This window comes from Patiria miniata, unplaced genomic scaffold (assembly GCF_015706575.1).
Source record: "Patiria miniata isolate m_02_andy unplaced genomic scaffold, ASM1570657v1 HiC_scaffold_3, whole genome shotgun sequence".
NCBI classification, from domain to species: Eukaryota; Metazoa; Echinodermata; class Asteroidea; order Valvatida; family Asterinidae; genus Patiria; species Patiria miniata.
The window spans coordinates 38,660,317-38,680,869 of NW_024037069.1; the positions used below are offsets into that span (position 1 = coordinate 38,660,317).

General features: G+C 43.3%; 2 protein-coding genes across 7 annotated transcripts; both read right to left on the reverse strand.

The window, feature by feature from the left end:
• Nucleotides 1-1,613: 1,613 nt before the first annotated feature.
• Nucleotides 1,614-9,748, reverse strand: LOC119737288. Of its 5 annotated transcripts, XM_038211504.1 has the most exons (7): nt 9,668-9,738; nt 9,529-9,629; nt 6,526-6,882; nt 6,176-6,326; nt 5,457-5,809; nt 4,848-4,998; nt 1,614-3,524 (listed from the first exon to the last, which is right to left on the reverse strand). In XM_038211504.1, the coding sequence occupies exons 2-7, from the start codon at nt 9,567-9,569 to the stop codon at nt 1,914-1,916; spliced, it is 2,664 nt and encodes an 887-aa protein (XP_038067432.1). In that variant the 5' UTR covers nt 9,570-9,629; nt 9,668-9,738; the 3' UTR covers nt 1,614-1,913. The 5 variants fall into 5 exon arrangements, with proteins under 5 accessions (XP_038067432.1, XP_038067431.1, XP_038067433.1 ...); XM_038211503.1 differs by lacking the exon at nt 9,529-9,629 and having other exon boundaries at nt 6,526-6,877; nt 9,669-9,741; XM_038211505.1 differs by lacking the exon at nt 9,668-9,738 and having other exon boundaries at nt 6,526-6,877; nt 9,523-9,657.
• Nucleotides 9,749-13,446: 3,698 nt separating this feature from the next.
• On the reverse strand, nt 13,447-20,241 carry LOC119737289. 2 transcript variants are annotated; one of them, XM_038211510.1, is made up of 4 exons: nt 20,012-20,241; nt 17,144-17,495; nt 16,571-16,721; nt 13,447-15,390 (listed from the first exon to the last, which is right to left on the reverse strand). In XM_038211510.1, exons 2-4 carry the CDS (start codon nt 17,488-17,490, stop codon nt 13,774-13,776), a joined length of 2,115 nt encoding a protein of 704 aa, XP_038067438.1. In that variant the 5' UTR covers nt 17,491-17,495; nt 20,012-20,241; the 3' UTR covers nt 13,447-13,773. The 2 variants fall into 2 exon arrangements, with proteins under 2 accessions (XP_038067438.1, XP_038067437.1); XM_038211509.1 differs by having other exon boundaries at nt 20,023-20,240.
• Nucleotides 20,242-20,553: the final 312 nt, after the last annotated feature.

Consider the following 20,553-nt stretch of genomic DNA (forward strand, 5'->3'; position numbering starts at 1 on the left):
TAGCTGTGCTTTGCCTCCCTCTACAAAAAAATCCGGCTTAATTGCGGTGCCGGTAGTTTCAGGGTGAGCGTACTTTAAAAAGTCTGGTAATGACACCAGCGTTTCCATACCACGACAGTAGAACCCTTTTGTAATTGTAGACAACAAAAAAGATCAGTTTCATCGAAAGGTCAATAGGCATTGAACACCAACGGTTAATTATGGCACTTTTCGTTCGGTTTTGACGAACAGGTACGACAACAAACGAGCGTTTCTCTCTACCTAACTACTCTGGGGAACGATTTTTGGACAATTTGTATTCTATTAGGTAATTTCCATTTTTGTTTTTATGGGTCCGCTGTGTTTAAGATATGCACCGCAGTTTGGTTTTTAAAAAAAAATGGTCACAGGCGCCAAATAGCCAGTGAGCTAAACACAAGCATGGCGTGGTAATTGCAGCAAGCTGTCTTTACCCTGGCTGGCTGAAAGTGAAATGGCAGCAACCTTGTTACAAGTAGCCTGGGGCCAGTGTCATGGGACTGCAAGACACAAAAATGTGCTTAGTATGAAAATTGTGCCTTGGCAAAAACAGGATTACCAACCAAATTGCCATGTGATGTATATTGCTTGTGATTGGGTAGTATCGAAAACAAAGACCCCTAAAAACAAAGACCGAAGACTGGAGACCCACTCGAAAACAAAGGGTCTTCGTTTTCGGGTGGGTCTTTGGTCTTTCTTTTAGGGGTCTTTGTTTTTGATATTACCCTTGTAATTGGTATTCAGCTGTTGTTTGTTTAGCATGAAAATAACATGGAGTTTTGGCTGGTAACCTGCTTTTATAAGCCAGACTTTTTTGTGCTATACAAATGTTTTTGCTTTAATAGAAGCTCAATAAAATTGGCTCCTGGTTGTGCCCAGTTCACGAGGAAAACCTTCATCCGCGGGGAGTCACGGTGAAAGAGGTTTATACTGTTCCATGGATTGGTTGCATGGATGCGGCTCAAGTGGGCGTCTGGATGTGCAGTCAACAACCTGCACAATTCGCCAACTGGAATGAGGGTTATCCAAGCACAACCAACTGACGTAAATGCGAATATCTCTCGACAAGGGATGGGGTTGGATCGATTACGTACGCCTCTATTATGATACCAACCTACATGTACTACACTTTCACCGGTCCCGGCGTGTCTGCCTGCGTCACAACATCAAGAATTAATCTAACGGTCGATGCCGTGCTTGCCTGCAACGTGCCGGGCCAAAATGTCAACTCAATGACGTCATTTGTCTTCAGGCTGATGGCACCGACTTTGAGGCAACCGAACACTGCTATTATTTTAATCGTAACAATAGATTTCAGCCGAAGACAGACTTGCCATCAATGCTCGGAGTATTATTATAAAACAGTGAAATCTCGATAAAGCCAAACCTCAACTTGGGAACAGGTTCAAAATTTGACTTAAACAGAGTTTTGAGTTTAGCAGGGTTGTACATCATTGTTATTCTACTGAGGGGAATGGATTCTTTGTTTGACTTAACAGTTGTTTTGAGGTATCAGAGTTTTAGTTATAGAGATTTTACTGTACTTTCTCAATTCGGCCTTCAATGAAAATGAACACGCATTTATAGCCATACTGTTCGACTTGGAAGAACTGCTGCAGAAGAACTTTGCTTTTTTATTTTAATCATGAATTACTTCCATCGATGTAGCTGTTCATTAAGCTGCAAGCACTATACAATCCGGACATCGGTAAAGTATTTCTCTAGGTTCTACAAGATATATACGAAAATGAACTGTTAGTGAACGAAAATAATAATTTTGGAACAGTCACCTAAAACAAGCAAAATATCTTCCTAGTGAAAACTCTCAACCCATATAATTGCATAGGTTACTTGTACCGTGTAATTAACAAACACTTGTAGGTTCAACTGGTTCTTCAAGCTGTTGTCTGTTCGTCTTGTGTATGTGTCTCTTGTAAGCTCTCCATCCTGACGTCCTCTTGATAAGGGAAACTCTCAGTAATTACTTCGGTGTCTATTGCGTGCTGTCCGACCTCTTCCATGATGTTGACAGAAGAGCCGTTCTGAAAGCAAGTCAGCACTTTTTGGACTGCTTCCAGTTGGCTTGCAAATTGTTCTGCTGGAGCCTCACTCATAACAGTTGCCAGCTGCTTGGTGATTTTAGACACCCGGATGTATTTCTCGTGGCGGGACAGAAGACGGAGCCGTTGTCTCTGCAGGGCATCAATACTTTGAGCAGTGTCTGTGTTCTGGGCTGAAAGCCGGCTACACGACCTGTAGTACTCAAGAGACCATCTGGATCCAATGACTGCTTTTGCAAAGAAAGGAAGCCCTTTGGTGCGACGGACAGCGAAGATATGAGAGCAGGGTAGGCACAGGGATTGCCAGAGACGGCACGGGCAGCTGTCCACACAAACTATCATGTTGTCTTTGCTGGATGTGATCGTCATGGACTTATTGTCAATATCAGCCTTGACTTTCACCTTCCAGCTGAGCTTCAGTTGTCGCAAAACATATTTCAGAGCACAGGGGGTCAGGTACTGCTGAAACTTACTGACCGTGGTGTTGTCTGGATTGGTTATAGGGGCATTCTCTGCTAGCAGAGCAGCCGCAGTTTTGTCTCGCTCCTCACGCAGACTCTCAACTTCCCTCTTCAAGTTAGTCATGACCTTTTTCGAGGTCGGGGAGTTCTTGAACACTGCCACCAGCTTTTCACTGACTGCTTTTAGTTTCTCAGGATCCTCCTTCTTGAGGGTCACACTTCTGGACTTGAGGCCCTCCACCCACTCTTGTCGGTTGTTGTGCCAGGTGGTGTTGTAGTACTTGATCACTGTCTGAAGTTCTGTGTTCAGGAGCTGCTTGTAGATCTCCATGTACACTGCTTCTGATTTGGAGGCTGCCAGCTTGCGCATTAGCTTTTCGCAGAATGCTTCCTCCTCCTTCTGCAGGCCAAGCTGCTTCTTAGATGTGTCCTGCTTGAACTTCCTCAGTACCTGGGACAGGCACATCTGTAGAGATGCACAAGGGAACTCATCCACCAAGATCTTGGTAGAGTTGTCCTTGTCAGCCATGATGACCTGGAGGCAAGGCCAAATGGGGTTGTTCTCCTTGAATCTCCTCATCATTGCTCGGAAGCTTTCCTCATTGGAGGCGATCAGAAAGAAGAGAGCTACAATCTCGTATTCGCAGTTGCTGTCCTCAACCAGTATGACATACAGCGGCATTTGTAAGCTATTGTTCTTACATGTGGCATCAACTACAAGGTAATGGGGAAAAGATGCGTACACTCTAATCATCTCCCGGTCCTGGTAGTAGATTCCAACAACCCTCTCGTCGGCATTTGTCACTACTTCAATTACGCTGGTCTGTTCCTCAACCTGTGACAGATAATCCAGGATAGCCTTAATGTTGGTGTAGCAGAGTGAGTTTTGCCGAGATGCAGCTGCCAGGTTGTGTACGTCTCTTGTAGTCACCGCCTTTCCGGTTGCCTCCTGTAAGTGTTTCAGGGTCGCTCTTCTCCCTTTTTTCTGCAATGACAAATGATACCAGTCTAAATGACAACGAAATCTTCTTTTCGCCTGATGATTGTTTTTAGCAACGTGTACTCTAACTTTTCTCCAAAAAAATATACAGGCAGAGTAAAAAATATATCCACATGACATGATACAGCCAGTTCAAGTGTTTTCGTTCACATTACCACCAAGTATTTGTCCGACAAGAATCAGATTTTTCAGCACATTTCTGTAATCTTGGTGCGTTCCTATTTTTAATATCCAACTTGAGGTAAAAAAAAGAAAAGTGTCCAAGTGCATAAGGCCAAAAAAAAAAATAAGTCGGTCTCTGGTCAGCGCGCGCGTCGATTTTAATCATGCGCGTCGATCTTTTTTTTTCAAAAATGTTCCGCGGTAGCTCCAACAGCGCCCTCTATTTTCGCACCTCCTCCGTTTTTTTTTTACCAAAGAGCACCAAGGAATGGGAAATTGCACCAAGGCAAATGATCGAAAGCACCAAGGCAAATTATGGAGGACACCAATGTACAAGAGGACACCAAAAAAGCAAAATAGTACCCACCTTGTCTGTACAATCCGAGCTTGAAGAAAAAAAAAAAAAGCAAAAAAAAAAAAAAAAAGCCGCGTGGCCGCGTCAATTCCGGAACTTTGGTCTGACCAGAGACCGATTTTTTTTTTTTTTGGCCTAATAGACCCTTAACAAGACATGAAAGAAATCTGTTGTTGGGGTCTTTTTTTCCAAAACAATATCTATAGACCTTATTCACGGGAAGCCATTTTCGATCGTATTGATTGTGTTCACTGAATCTATATTATAAATTGCAAACTATTGAATGGGATGGCGCCAGACTATTTTATTTTTGATCGTGTTGATTGTGTTCCCTAATCTACTTTATAAATTGCAAACTATTGAACACGATGGCGCCAGACTATTTTATTTTTGATCGTGTTGATTGTGTTCCCTAATCTACTTTATAAATTGTAAACTATTGAATGGGATAGCGCCAGACTATTTTATTTTTGATCGTGTTGATCGTGTTCCCTGAATCTACATAATAAATTGTAAACTATTGAACAGGATGGCGCCAGACTATTTTATTTTTGATCGTGTTGATTGTGTTCCCTGAATCTACTTTATAAATTGTAAACTATTGAATGGGATGGCGCCAGACTATTTTATGATTGGAGAGCATTCCAAGCCTCACTTTCGAATTTTTTCGACACCTCCAACATGCGAGGGACAAATGCATGTAGCAGGTGCAGACTGTTTCGTGCATGATAAAGACAGTACATTTGTTGGCAATTAAGCAGAGCCTGTGTGATTTTCCAAAACTAAGCTACCTGCAGTATTTTAAAGGCCTCCTCTCTTTCCTGATCGTTTAGTTTTCTCTTCTGGGGGAGAGACCGGAAGCTTGCCTCATCATGGGGGTGGTTGTGCTGTGTCACAAAATCTGCAAGGTACAGTTGCTTGCCGCTAGGGGTGGCTGCAAACCTGAAAATGGGAAGCCGAAGAGTCTCACGTCAAGTGAAATCTAGTGAAATGTGTTTGCACATTTGTCCACCTTAGTTAAAAGAGGGGGGGGGGAGTTTTTTTTTTTGGGGGGGGGGGGTTGGATGGGAGCTACGTTTCCACAGCTTAGACTCCAGTTTTGCCTCAGGTTCCAATTTCCAGAATTTAGAAACCTCAAGTTGGAGAATGGAGACACATGTTCACTACCAGGTCCTTTTTTTTGGTGTTACTTAACATCAACTCATAATATGGCAATCAACACCACTCATGTGTGCATACATTCTGGTTCAGGTTGCAGCTTCTGATGAGTACCGGCTAGATATTGTAGGTGTTTAAATTGGTTAATATTAACCAAATTGAGCGTGAATTCACATCTTAAAAGAGCGGAATTGCTGCTGTTCTGACCGGAAGATTTTGTGCAAAGAACAAGTGATTTATACCTGAACTTGGCTTGGCATCCGATCCGTCGGGACTTCTGTCTGTGTCGCACCCTGGACTGACTCGCGTACTGGCCGTGATGGATGCAGCTGAAGGTCACCGTGGCATATCGTAGCTCGTCGCTCAGGTATCGCTTAGGCATCCGCTTGCGGTTGGACTCCACCGTGCGGCAGTCCAGCTTTCTGAACTTGACATAGTTGGCCTCCTCGTGCTCTTGGATGAACCGTTCCACCTCATCGTACGAGCTGAACTTCATCCCCACTTGGGGTTTTGAGGAGTTTGGGATGTGGTCACTTAAAGTCTCTTCCATGGCGTGTAGATTTTCTTCTGTCTGGGCTGATCCTCTTTTTCTTTTCTGCAATGACAAATGAAACCAGTCTAGATACTCTTCTTTGAGAGCCTTTTAAGTAACTTACAATATGGTTTCCCACTTGCTGACACAGTTTTTCACATATTCATTGAACTCCGCAAGATCTCTTGCGCTGCATGGGCTTGTTAGCAGAGGGCAGATGAGAGCATGGTTCATGGTATACCTTTGCTCAATCGCATGCAGCTGAACCACTTTTGCAGCCCAATTTGATTATGGCGGTCTTTGATCAGCCAGTCTCAACGACAACAAAGAAAGTCTTCTAGTTGTCCGATAAGCATTTTGAGCAACGTGTATAATGAGCCTGTGTGATTTTCCAAAAATAAACATCCTCTGTTGGACCTATAGATCTACCTGAAGTAGTTTGAAGGACTCCTCGCGTTCCTGGTCATTGACTTTTCGCTTTTGGGGGAGACCCCTGTAGCTTGCCTCATCATGGGGGTGGTTGTGCTGTGTGATGAAGTCTGCAAGGTACAGTTGCATGCCACTAGGGGTGGCTGAAAACCTGAAAATGGGAAGCCAAAGAGTCTGAAGTTAAATGGAATCTACTCGGCGTACTGGCTACATATTGTTAAAAAATGTAGGCGTTTAATTTGATTATTGTTAACCAAATTGAGTGTGAATTCCCATCGTAAAAGAGCTGAATTGCTTTTGTTCCAACTGGAAAATTATGTGCAAAGTGCGAATGATTTATGATAACATACCTGAACTTGGCTTGGCAACCCATCCGTTGGGTCTCCAGTTTTGGCTGCAACTTCGTGGACTTACTCTTGAACTGACCCTGATGGATGCAGCTTAAAGTCACTGTGGCATATTGTAGCTTGTCGCTCAGATATCGCTTGGGCGCCCGCTTACGCGAGCACTCCACCGTTCGGCAGTCCAGCTTTTTGAACTTGACATAGTTGGCCTCCTCGTGTTCCCGGATGAACCGTTCCACCTCCAGGTATGAGTTGAATTTCATCCCCACTTGGGGTTTTGAGGAAGTTGGGATGCGGACATGCGAAGTCTCTTCCATGGGGCACGGATTTGCTGCTTTTGAACGGCTAGCCATTTCACCTGAATTGATCAGAAAAAAGGAACAATTTAATCCTTCATTTTGAACCCCAACCTTCAAGGATCCTTCAAACGCCAAAAGGATGGTTCAAGTTTTATTTTGCAGGATTGAGAAAGGTAGTGCCAAGACACTTTCACTTTTAGATGAATTTTCTTTGAAAAGTGAGTATTAACATTCCTCAGTTTTACTTTTAGGTGTGTACATTTATGGGTAGAACGAAGGTACTGGCTTGGAGAAAAAAAATGGGTACCCGGCCAGGACTGTTTGTCTATTTGATATTCCACACAGTGCATGTATCAAGCGTACTTTTGACCAAAGCTGAATGACAGGCAACAGCCGCACCAATGCACATTGTCAAAACTTGATGCAAGCTAGTGAAGGAGTGATTATCACAACCCATGACGTCATGCAGCACGACGCTTTCGTGAACAGTGGCAGCCGAAAGTCTTGAAACACTTGAAACGTGCACGCAGAATGATCGTTCAATGATTTTCGGTTCGCTCGGAGCGCGCCGCGTTGGGTACGGTAGGAGCAGAATGATAGTATGCGCATGCGTACAAGTGCAAGTACGTACCCCCCGCGGCGCGCTCCGAGCCAACCGAAAATCATCGATCGATCATTCTGCATGCACGTTTCAAGTGTCAGGTTGATTCAGTGCGGAAAGGACATATTTTTCATCATTTTGGCCTAAAAACCGACAGAATCCACCGATATTTGTTGGGTGCACATAACGTGAGTATGTCAAGAGTTATAGTACAGAGTTTAGGGGCAAACTATGCAGCGGTTCTGCGGGAAATGGCTTGATTGTGATGGACGTTTTTGTACTTAGTTGGTGTTTTGTAGAAGCAAACAATTAATAATTTTGTGGGGTAAGCTGTCTATGAGGCTCCGCTCTGCGGAGCATCATAGTTCTAGGAGTACTCAGATCATATGTGGGATGTGTGACCGTTAATACGGAGGTAGTCCAGTATTAGTCACATTTATGGGACTACATGTGCGCATGGTAATTGCTTTGTTTACACAAATTTTGTTTGTGCACAAACCAATTACCACTTGAAGTCTTGAGCCAGCGAACATTACATGTCATGATTAATAATACAAAGTGGCTATCTTTACGGCAGCCGTTGTTTAGCGCCCTCTACGATACTTTTTTGATACGCACGCAGGTATATAATTATTTGTTTCCCCACATTTTAGCGAGCAGTGCAACAACTCAGTCGATGGAGGGTAGGATTTTGCACCACGAGGTTGCAGGTTCGCATCTCAGTTTTGCACTCGAATTTTTTTCCTTTTCTAACCTGATTTTTTTTTAAAAGGGAAATAAAGTCCGAATTTCATAACGTTCAAATTCACTTTTTTCCTTCTAATTTTATATTTTCTCCTTATGTTTTTATAAAAGTTGCAGTCTACCGTAACGATAGAAAATCGGAAATGCGTTACGGCTGCCGTAACGATAGCCACTAATAATATCAAAATAATAAGTTGATCGGCTGTCACTGTCAGTCATTTCGGCACAATTGCAGAATACCCCGCCACTCGATCTATCCACCTCGTAGCCGGCTACGAGGTCACGGTTGGTTGACCTCAATAAACATTCTCAGCGCTATGTACTATGCGTCATGCTCCATTGCACTCCCACTTCGTGACAGCGTAGCCGCCAACAGCTTACACTTACAGGGTGGTTGGTTTGGACTTAGAATTTTTTTCAGCAACTCCCATTCCTTTTGTCATGTTTGTGTAGCTTCGTTCTCAAATAATGGACCCCCACTCAGTATCCGCGTAGCTGGCATGGACTAGACCCGTGAACGTGGCTATATACATAGCCACGCTTCAGTCTATAGTAAAAAGACTCTATTGCGATCCGCGGTTACAAAGATGGAGTGACCGTTCTAGCCGAATTTCGGCTACATTTGACAGAATATTTGCATACAAAAATGAGTTGTACAGAAAATCAGCAGAATTTTTTTTTCGGCAGAATTATGAAGATGAAGGAAAAATGAAAAAGATTAGAGAAATATGGCACATTTGGTTTGAAAAACCTTCATTTATTGAAAGATCCCTGAAACAAACCCTTGCACAATGGACCAGCAATTATACTGGGTAATTTGACAGACTTTCGAAGTGGATTTAGCAGAAATATATATGGTATTACGGTCAGCCTGCCATGTAAGACGGTTAGTCTGGTACCCACTCGTGATACTCCAACCGTTTTACGCATGCGGAACTCGGGGTACCAGAGTGTCATGCCTGTCTTAGATTTCTGATCATTTTGAAACATTCGTTGTGACAAAGTTGTGCCGTATTTTACATCAAATTTCTTGGCAATGACAGATCCAACACTCGCGTATATTCACAGGAAGCCCAACAAGTAAGTGATTCACCCATGGGCGAAATTATACATAGTCATATGTAGCGGATCAAAAGATAGAATGCTTTCGCTTGTATTTACCCGAGGGAAGCGCGTGGCGTTGTATACAACGCCACGTTCACGGGTCTAGCATGGACTTGAATTGTTTCTTTTCTAGTGATTCCAACCTCGTACTCGTAGCCAGAGAATTTAGGGGTGTATTTTAATTCCGAGTGAGTGGCGGGGTATTCTGCAATTACTCCGTAATTTCCAACATATCTTACAACATAGGCCTACCTTACTTACTAATCACACATTTGCCAGGAATCAAGCGTGAATGGAAGCATCTTTTTCAACACAATTATGAAAGAGGAACTTGACAAACAGACAGTTTTCACACTGTCCCAGAGCACAGAAAATGACGACCAGTGCCCCCCACTGGCCACCTTTGGGAACTTGCAGTTGCACAGCGCCACCACGAGGCGAGGCGGCTTTCACATGCATGGTGGGCGGGGCCAGCTAGCCGGGGACGTGCAGGAGGCTGAAAAAAATATTGAAAAGAGCGTCCGGACGGAGGGTGCGACAAACATGCCTCGTATGAAATGTTCCCCGCACCTGGATTAGGCAATTAACAAAAAGAGTCTTGGTAGTCCAATTCAACCGCCAAACTAGCTTGGGCCTAAAGCAAATAATAGTACAAGGTCTTTTGTAAAAATTGCAAAGAAGTCACGGTACACGTACGGCAACCAAGGTTTAATTTGGAAACCGGTGTGACCGAGGTCTAGTGTTTGTGTGTCTGACGACCGAGCGGACCGTGCCGGATCATTATTCTGCCCTGCCCCAGTCCCTCCCCATCTAGGAACCACCCCCCCCCCCCTCAGTTTACGCCAAAATGGGTCGCGAGATGAAGGGGGGGGGGGGGGGGGGCAAGGGAGGCACTCCCCACACCCCCCGGACAAGCCCCCCCCCCTTCTCCTCCCCCCCCCCCAAAAAAAATGTGAAAATGGGGAGAGAAAACAGGGGAGGAAAAGAAGAAAAAGAGGCTCGAAGTCAAATTGCTGTTAATTTAATGGGTAGCCGGGGAGGGGGGGGGGGAAATGTCCCTGCCCACCCTAAAAAACAAATGAAAAATCGAGAATATGGTGGGAAAAATGGATTTTTGGGGGGGGGGGGGGGGGGGGTGCTTTGCCCCCTCTGGAAAAAAATCCTGGCGACCCCCTGCATGTCAGACTGTTGTGCGAGATTTACAGATTGGGTTTTTCCTCTTCACAATCGTCCAACATAAAAAGGAGCATCAAAACCACAATCTTTCAACGCAAGTAATGTATTTTTAGTTTCTGTCAAACAATTAAACCGATTATTGTTCTATACTGACTTAAAGGGAGTTGTCTCAGTGGGTTAAACAAAATTAACAGTTGTTTCCCTGACCCCATTGTCTTTGGGACCCATATTTTTTTTTGGGGTGGGGGGGGGAGGGATTTACAAGGGCGGATCCAGCCCCCCCCCCCCCCCCCCAAAAAAAATGAACCCAATTTTTCGGGGCCCTTATAATGCGGACCCGAACCCCACGCCGTAATTTTTTGACCCACTTTTTTTTGGGGGGGGGGCAAGTTTTTTGGGGGGTCCCCAAAAAAATTGTGTTCTGGATCCGCCCTTGGTTATTACCGGTCCCGATGGGCGTGTCCCCCAGCAATGCCTCCTTCATCACGACATCAAGAATCTGACGGTAAATGGCGTGCTTGCCTGTGGCTGGGCGTGCCGGGCCGATCCCCGATGCCGCTCCTTCAATCTCTGGCAGAGCAGCAACAAAGAAAAGATATGTGTCAACTCAATGACGTCACTCGTCTTGTGGCTGATGGCACCGACTTCAAGGCATCCGATAACTGCTACTATTTCGACTTGTAATTAATGATGGAAACTTCCAGTTGTAAACTGCGAGTTGGAAAGAAGATAACAATAGCCGCCAATGCTAGTTTTCACACGTGCACGTCGTCACAATTTGTTTGTTAATATAAAGCCGTCAGTCTGTTCAGGCACTGCACAATTTGACGTTTTGTAAATAATGACTGCAAATAAAGTTCAATCATATAAGTTTAACATTGCACTTTCATACATGTATACCACACCGTCAGTGACTTCTCACGTGCTTCAATCTGGTTCTGGTTCTGGTTGTTACTGTGCAAACACCTCTTAAGTGGTTATCTCGCACAGGTCGGAGTGGTTGGCGCAGTGAACTAAATTTTAAAGTGGGCCTTATTAACTAAGCTGAGGAGATCTAGGTGCTCAATTCCCTCTTTGAAAGCTTTGACATTCACTGACATTGAACATCATAAGAACTGTTCTGCTTATCTCCGGGAGCTACCATGAACTGTACGTGACATTCAAGGATATTGTGGCATCACCGCAGCAGTAGATCTACCACTTGGCCTACTAAATAGAAACATTCTCATCTTCGAGCTTTGTTGTTACTTTTTTTTGTATGCTAAACTTCAGCTTATAGAGAAGAGTAATTAACTGCTCATTCCGTAGAATACACGTCAAGTACAATCATCAGCACATGAATGGTTACTACATTTTTGTGGCGTCAAAGTAGAAATCTTACCATTTGACGCGGGAACTCGTGTATTGAAATCATCAGAAGTTTCGATGCGTCATTAAAGAAATTAATTTTGTTCAAAAGGGCACTTGTGTGAAAAAAACACTCTCCACAAAATATTGGATGGGGGGGGGGGGGCGCTAATGAAAAAAAGCATTGTATGGAAAAGGGCAATCTTTACAAGAAAGTTAGTGTTCTTTCAGCAAAAACGAAAACAAATCACATAGGGATGTGCGTGAATTGTTTTCTTTTGCTGTAAGAACGCACACTTTTTTTTTGTGATCCGTGGACAGAACTTTAAAACGGTGGTTGTGTTTAAAATTTCGTAACTTGAAAAGTACATACGTGATTTGAATGATTCTTGTACTAAAAGAAAGCTTATGAATTGGACTTTTATATCCAAGATTTTGAAAGTGCTACATGCAGAACTTCACTGAAACAATAGTCCCGACATTTGGGTTTCGCTTTTTTTGACTCACCCTGTACAAAACTTATTCAAGACATTTTAAATGAGAAATCAAACAAAAAATTTGCCATTCAGATATAAAATAATTAAATTGGTTAGATGAAAGATATTAGATAAAATAATGTTGAACAGCATGCGTACAGCAACTTTAATATGCCAACACAGCTTTTGGGTTTCATTTTTAGTTATCCTGCAAGCGCATGTGGAACACGGAATATAGTGCGTCTGGGTCTTAAATATCATGAGGCCGAAGGCCGAGTGGTATGTGGGACACAGACGAACTACATTTCACAAGCGCAAGCATGATAACGAATTTATCTTCAAGCAAACTTGACACACTAAAACTTATGAAAAAAAGAATACAATGTATCCCATTTTTCCCAATACCAAACGTGCATTTTGTCCACTATCAAAAAGAACAATTCTAGACAAGAATCTGTATTTGCTTCGTTTTATCATGCAATAATGCACTTTACCATGTGCTTAAATACACTTACGGTGTAGTAGCACCTTCAATGACCCCCCCCCCCAATAATTCCCACACAAAAACCGATCTATTTTGTGAAAACGCTTTGTTTAACATTTCGTTTTTATTTCTTGAAAGGCTCATCTTTACTCTATAGTCGTTTAAAGGAAATTTGTCAGTACAACATGACAGCTTTTTGGCCAAATTTATGATCATGACTAAAGTGAAGATGGAATCTCTTACAGTATTTATATGTTTCTTCATAGTCGGGTGCCTGGCTCAACAAATGGGCCGTAATATTGTTTGAATAAACCAGGGACTCAACAGGGCTCATGCCAACGTGGTCACAGTGTGTGTGGTCGACAGTTGAGGATCACCACGTTGTGTGTGTATTAGGCCCAAAAAAAGTCTCCATTTTCTGGTATGCGCGCGCATCGCCGTAGCCATGCGCGTCGGCAAAATGAAAAAAAAGAGAAACATTTCAGTAAAAGATGATGTCTCAAAACCGCCAAACTCACTGGTTTGACTGGAATCCTGCTGCTGTACAATTTTAACATGTGTTTAGATGGGATTATGATCGAGAATAAGCTTTATGTGGCCTCTCTGGACTCCCATATATTTGCACTAAGTTTAGTCGGGCACCATTTACAGTCATCAGCCGACATTTAAAGCAAAAAAAAACAGGTAAAAAAAAAAAAGCCGCGTTGCCGCACCACTTTTTGGGCAAGCTCCATACCAGAAACCGGAGACTTTTTTTGGCCTTATATACATACATACGTGCATGTACATTGTGTACAATGGTGTGTATACACGGCAGTTTGTACAGAACATAATGGCCTTGCTCTCCCGCGATGTGTGCGCACATCTGTCTGTGAAGGGAATGAGATGTATGTCCCAACGTTGGTTGCATGTTTTTGCCCGCCCGGTTAATAAATTAAGTACAAGTACATGTAGGTGCAACCATGGTAAGAAACAGTTGTAGGTTCAACTGATTCTTCATCCTTCTCAAAAGCTGTTAGCTGTTCATGATGTCACAGGGACAAGATCGCCTTTTGCATGTGTCTCCTGCAAACTTTCCATCCTGTTGTCCTCTTTATAAGGGAAACTCTCAGTAATTACTTCGGTGGCTATTGTGTGCTGTCCAACCTCTTCCATGATGTTCACAGAAGAGCCGTTCTGAAAGCATGTCAGCAGTTTTTCGATGACTTCCAATTGGCTTGCAAATTGTTCCCCTGGAGCCTCCGACACAACAGTTGCCAACTGCTTGGTGATTTCAGATGCCTGGATGCATTTCTCGTGGTCAGACAGAAGACCAAGTGGTTTCTGAGGGTCATCGATGCTTTGAGCAGTGTCAGCATTCTGGGTTGGTGGCCGGCTACATGACCTGTAGTACTCAAGAGACCATCTGGATCCAATGACTTCCTTTGCAAAGAGGGGAAGGCCCTTGGTGCGACGCACAGCAAAGATGTGACAGCAGGGTAGGCAAAGAGAGTGCCAAAGGTGGCAGGGACAACTATCTGCACTGACTATCATCTTGTCTTTGCTGGACTTGACGATCATGGACTTGCTGTCCATGTTAGCCTGGGCTTCAACCTCCCAGCTGAGCTGCAATTGTTGCAAGACATACTTCAGTGCGCAGGGGGTCAGGTACTGCTGAAATTTACTGACTGTGGAGTCATCTGGATTGGTCTTAGGAGCATTCTCTGCTATTATAGCAGCCGCAGTTTTGTCTCGCTCATCACGCATACTCTTTACTACCTTCTTCAAGTTGGCCATGACCTGTTTCGAGGTCGGCGAGTTCTTCAACACTGCCTCCAGCTTTTTACTGACTGCTGTCAGTTTCTCAGGATCCTCCTCAATGAGGGCCCCCTTTCTGGACTTGAGGCCCTCCACCCACTCTTGTCGGTTGTTGTGCCAGGTGGTGTTGTAGTACTTGATCATTGTCTGAAGTTCTGTGTTCAGGAGCTGCTTGTAGTTCTCCATGTACGCAGCTTCTGATTTGGAGGCTGCCAGCTTATGCATAAGCTTTTCGCAGAATGCTTCCTCCTCCTTCTGCAGGCCAAGCGGCTTCTTAGATGTGTCCTGCTTGAACTTCTTCAGTACCTGGTACGCGCACATCTGCAGAGTTGCACTTGGGAACTGCTTCACCAAGACCTTGGCAGGGAAGCCCTCGTCAGCCATGATGACCTGAAGGTCAGGCCAATTGGGGTTGTTCTTTTTGAATCTCCTCATCATTGCTCGGAAGCTTTCCGCATTGGAGGCGATCAGAAAGAAGAAAGCTACGATCTCGTATTCGCAGTTGCTGTCCTCAACCAGCATGATGTACAGCGGCATTCCTACGCTGTTGTACTTACATGTGGCATCAACTACAAGGTAATGGGGAAAAGATGCGTACACTCTAATCATCTCCCGGTCCTGGTAGTAGATTCCGACAACCTTCCCATTGGCATTCGCCACTACTTCAGTGACACTGGTTTGGTCCTCAACTTGTGACAGATAATCCAGGATAGATTGAATGTTGGTAGAGTAGAGTGACCTTAGCCGAGGTGAAGCAGCTACAATGTGTATGTCTGTTGTAGTCGGTGCCTTTTCGGTTGCCTCCTGCATTGAGTGTTTCTGGGCTGATCTCTTCCTTTTTTTCTGCGGTGACAAATAATCCCAGTAAAATGATAACAAAGGAAGTCTTTTACTTGCCTGATGAGTGCCTTTAGCAATGTACATTCCAACTTTTTTCCCCTAAAAGATATCAACAGTAGGTCCACAGGCTGAATAAAAATATATCCACATAGCATGATCTGGCCAGTGCAAGTGTTTTTGTTTATGTTACTAACAATTATCTGTCCTACGAGAATCTGATTTGTTTTCAGCACATTTCTCTAATCTTGGTATATTCCTATTATTTATGTCACACTTTAGGGGAAAAACAGTGTCACACAGCATAACAGACCCCGATAAACACAGGTAAGACATTTGTTGTTTAATTTCCATTTGCTTGTCAAACTACATGTACATGTACATTGTACATGTATTCCCTACTCCCTAGCTAGCTTTTGTGATACATTTTGCAAAACTGAAATGTTTTCCAATATTGAGTCTATGCACAAACACCAGATTGTGTTTTTCCCCTCTTTTTTTACCACTTTCAATACCTCCATTGAGAGGGACACAGCGTGTACATACTGTATATATATAGAATGAACTACGCAGGCTAATCATAGGCGAAGCCGGGGGGGGGGGGGTATTTATCCCCCCAATATTTTGTAAAGACTGCCTTTTTCCATTCAAATGCCCTTTTTTCAACGGGCTTAACCCCCTCCCCCCCCCCCAATAATTTGTAAAGAGAGCTCTTTTTTTCTGAATAAGTGCCCTTTTCCAAAAGAAGTGGTGCCCTTTTTTGAGGCATCTGCCGTTTTGGGTGCCTTTTTCAGAATTTTGCACGTGTATCGCCTGAAAAGCACCATATATTGGCCCTTTGTGTGCATAATTGTCGGTTTTGAACAGCGCCCCCATCGACAGATGGTCCAAGCCCCCCCCCCCCCCCCCCCCCCCCCCCCGTCTACTTTTCACAACAGATGTGCAAGTGCCCTTTTCAAAAATGTTACCCCCCCAATAAAAATGACCGTGCTACGCCCCTGCTAATTCTATCTGGAATGTGCAAAACCCAGCTTTCCCTAGCTCTCTCCTTGTAACTGTTCATGGGTTACACTGATGTACTTGTGCACAGAATCCATAATCTCAAAATTGTTAATCTTGTTTGCATGACAAAGGTAGAACATGGTTTTGTTGGCAATTAAAGCGGAGCCTGTGTGATTTTATCTACCTGCTGTAGTTTGGAAGCCTCCTCTCTCTTCTGGTAATTTATTTTTCTCTTTTGGGGAAGAAACTGGGAGCTTGCCTCATCATGGGGGTGGTTGTGCTGTGTCACAAAATCTGCAAGGAACAGTTGCTTGCCGCTAGGGGTGGCTACAAACCTGAAAATGGGAAGCCAAAGAGTCTGAAGTTACATGTAAGTGTTTGCACCGTTGTCCACCTTTCAGTGTGGAAGGGGGCCATGGAGGGGGTATGGGGGGATCGGAGGGGACTTGCTGTGCCACAGCTTCGTCTCCAACTTTGCCTCAGGTTCCAATTTCCAGAGTTTTAGAATTCTAAAGTTGGACAATGGAGACACATGTTCACTTTCAGGTTTTTTTTTTTGCTTCTGAATATCAAATGATAATCTGCCAGTCAATAATGCTTATGTGTGTGGCAGCTTCTGATGAGTACTAATTACATATTTGAGGCAGTTTAGTATACTTTTTGTTAACCATACACAACGTGAATTCTCATCCTAAATTAGCAGAATTGCTGTCGTTCTGACTGGAAGATTTTGTGCCAGGAGCAAAGCGATTTATACCTGAACTTGGCCGGGCATCCAATCCGCTGGGTCTTCTGCCTTGGTCGCATCCCCTTGGACTTACTCTTGTACTGACCGTGATGGATGCAGGTGAAGGTCACCGTGGCATATTGTAGCTCATCGCTCAGGTATCGCTTGGGCATCCGCTTGCGCGAGCACTCTACCGTTCGGCAGTCCAGCTTTTTGAACTTGACATAGTTGGCCTCCGCATGCTCCCGGATGAATCCTTTCACCTCCTGATACGAGTTGAACTTCATCCCCACTTGCGGTTTTGAGAAAGCTGGGGTGTGGAAACCCAAAGTCTCTTCCACGGAGCAAGGGTTTGCCTCTTCTGAACCGCTAGCCATTTCACCTGAATTCGTTCGAAAAAAATGTAACAATTAAATCCTCCATTTTTACCCCAACTTTCCAAGATCTAGTCCAACGCAAGATTCTCCATGGGGATTCAGGTGTTAATGTTGCAGAACTGAGAAAGTTAGAGCCAAAGTGCTTTTACCTTTACATGGATTTCCCTGAAAAAGGTGCCTCTGTTTCTTTACACAGTTTTCAATTTGAAGGTTCCAAGAAGCTTTCTAGCAAAACATGCCCAGAATTTTTGTAAACACTTTTTGCAGGCTAGGCTTTTCCAGGACAGGGTCGAACAAAATCAATTCCGAAGTTGAAATCAGAATTGTGATTCCACTTTTTAGGTGTTGATTCTTGGTAATGACTTGATTGTCTTAAGAATAGATTCCAGAGAGTCAAGTGGCTTAAATACTGGACTGTCTTTGCATCGTGAGCCACAGGGCAGGGATACATGTAGCTGCGTGAGAGGAAAAGTTATTTTTAAAGTAATCAAAATCAGGACTGTTTTTTTTTTCACTTGATATTCACTATGGATTATACATACAAAGTTAATAACCAAGAAATTTTGTACAATTTGAGCGTTCATATATATGTATAGTTTGAAAGTTTGCCAAATGTCGTATTTTTTTCAAGATCGGGGGCCATCACCTTTATCCCGGATGCACTAATTTTCCCTGGTTATTAACCATGTAAACTCTTTGATAGCAAATATCAGTAAAAACAGTCCTAATTTGGACCTCCTTAAAAACAACTTTTCCTCACACGTTGCTATCACCACCTCGTGCCTCACAACATTGAGAAAGTCCAGTATTTGAGCCACATTTATGGGGCAAGCCACGTTTGGGAACACTTAACAGATTTTGTGTCTATTTCCGGTCACCACCATTTTGGATTAAATTTCTCAACAGTAGGCATATCATTGCCTATAGGCCTATTAAATTGATCACAAGCACTGAAGCAAGCTTGTTAACAAAGAAATTTGGTAACACTTAGGCCCAGTAACTGGTGCGCAAGCTGTAACTCTTTCTTCAAATTACCACGCACGCGCCAGACGCTTTTGTGAACAATGGCAGCCGAAAGTTTTCCGAATTCAACTCGAAATTTCAAGATAAACTAGACCTCTGAAAAGAATTTCATGTTTTGTTGCTATAGTATTAAGCAGTTAACTTGTAGACGGCGTTGTGTGAGTATAGAGTGACAAAATAATTGCGATTTCAAACTGATTTTCAACGGACTGTCCAAGCACAGACCACATGTGGGATGTGTGACGTCTATATGGAGGTAGTCCAGTATTTCCGGTCCTACTAAAACTGCGTCAACAAGTGTCAACAAGCGTCAACGGTCGTCAACATGCATCAACAAATTTTGTATAAGTTTTGGAACATCACAAGACGTTTTTTTATAGTAGAAATAGTGACAAAGGACACATTGATTCAGCATATAAAACAAAGTTAAAATTATTTTAAAAAAATCTTTTGAATGCGAAATGTACGACGAGTTTGTCGAGTTTGGGGTGGCCGCCATTTTGTTCATGTGAGCTAGCCGTACTATGCATGCGTGAAGTGTACAGAGCCATACTACGCATGCGCACAGTGTGCAGCGCCGTCCAAACAAGATGGTGGCCAACACTAATCGACAAACTCGTTGTACATTTCGCATTCATAAAACAAGTTTTAAAATAATTTTAAGTTTAATTGATATGCAGAAGATGTTCTTTATTGCTTTTTCTACATATATAGGCCGCGCCTGCCCTAAAGCTACTTTTAATGTTCAAAAGCATATACAAAATTTGTTGATGCTTGTTGACGACGGTTGACGCTTGCTGACGGTTGTTGACGCTTGTTGACGCAGTTTAGTCATAATGTTAGTAGGCCTACTACTAGTACTAGGACCCAGTATTACTTAGTCACATTATGGGACTGGTTTGTAAACAAAGCAAAGTACTAAGTGCTAAAGTAGAAGTGGCGTCTGGATATTACTTCTACATTCTTTCCTTTAGTCTTACCTAGCCCCATAAATGTGGCCAATTTACTGGACTACCTCCGTAAACATAGGCCACACATCCACATGTACAAAAACATGTTGAACATTGTCAAATTTTGACTTTCACATTTAGGCTTAGTTTGTAGGGTTTCTTTGCTTAAGAAGCATACTCACCCTCTTTATAGGCCAATCAGAAAGTGCTGCCTTTTTCAGATGTCTATATTTCGTGAAATTTCCAGATGCGTTTGCACACGTTTGCGTACCAAAATTTCAACATAAAATTTCATGAAAATTAGACATCCGGAAAAGGCAGCACTTTCTGATTAGCCTATATAAAGAGGGTGAGTAGGCCCCCTATGCTTCTCAGGCAAAAAAAACCCTACAAACTAAGCCTAAATGTGAAAATCAAAATTTGACAAAGTTCGACATGTTTTTGTACATGGCCGGGGTCATGATGATTGATGGTGCAAGTGTGGCCTATGTAGTATGTTTACGGAGGTAGTCCAGTAAATTGGCCACATTTATGGGGCTAAGTCTTACCATGTACTTACACACATTAAACACACCGTTGTCTTGAATCGAGCGTGAACATGGTGAATGAAACTGAAAGCATCTTCACCAACGGCAACATTTAGTGAGCAGGTGATGAAATTCATTCACAATCACAAACTTACTTCACTGACAGTGGGAACTTGCACAGCGCCACCACGCGGCGGCTTTCACGCGTCGCGCACTATATAAAGTCGGTTCGCTCAGCAGTACCCCTACCCCACCCTGCAACAACAGGAAGGGCGGGGGGGGGGGGGGGATACGAGCGTTTCTTCACAATCGAAAGACTTTTTCTAGGACTGGTGATACGTGTCAATGTTTAGTGACAAAATCCGTTACTCACAAACATTTTCCTGTCAAAGAAGTCAAGATTATGTGGACAGAGAACGTTTACCGATGTACAGGATAAGTCAAAAAGAAAGTGACTGGGATTAATAAACAAATGTCTCTGAAAAAGCAAAAACAAATAAAAGATACACCAATGAAGCATGTTCTTCCGATCATCTGGAAAAAAATGCTGAAATTGATCATCG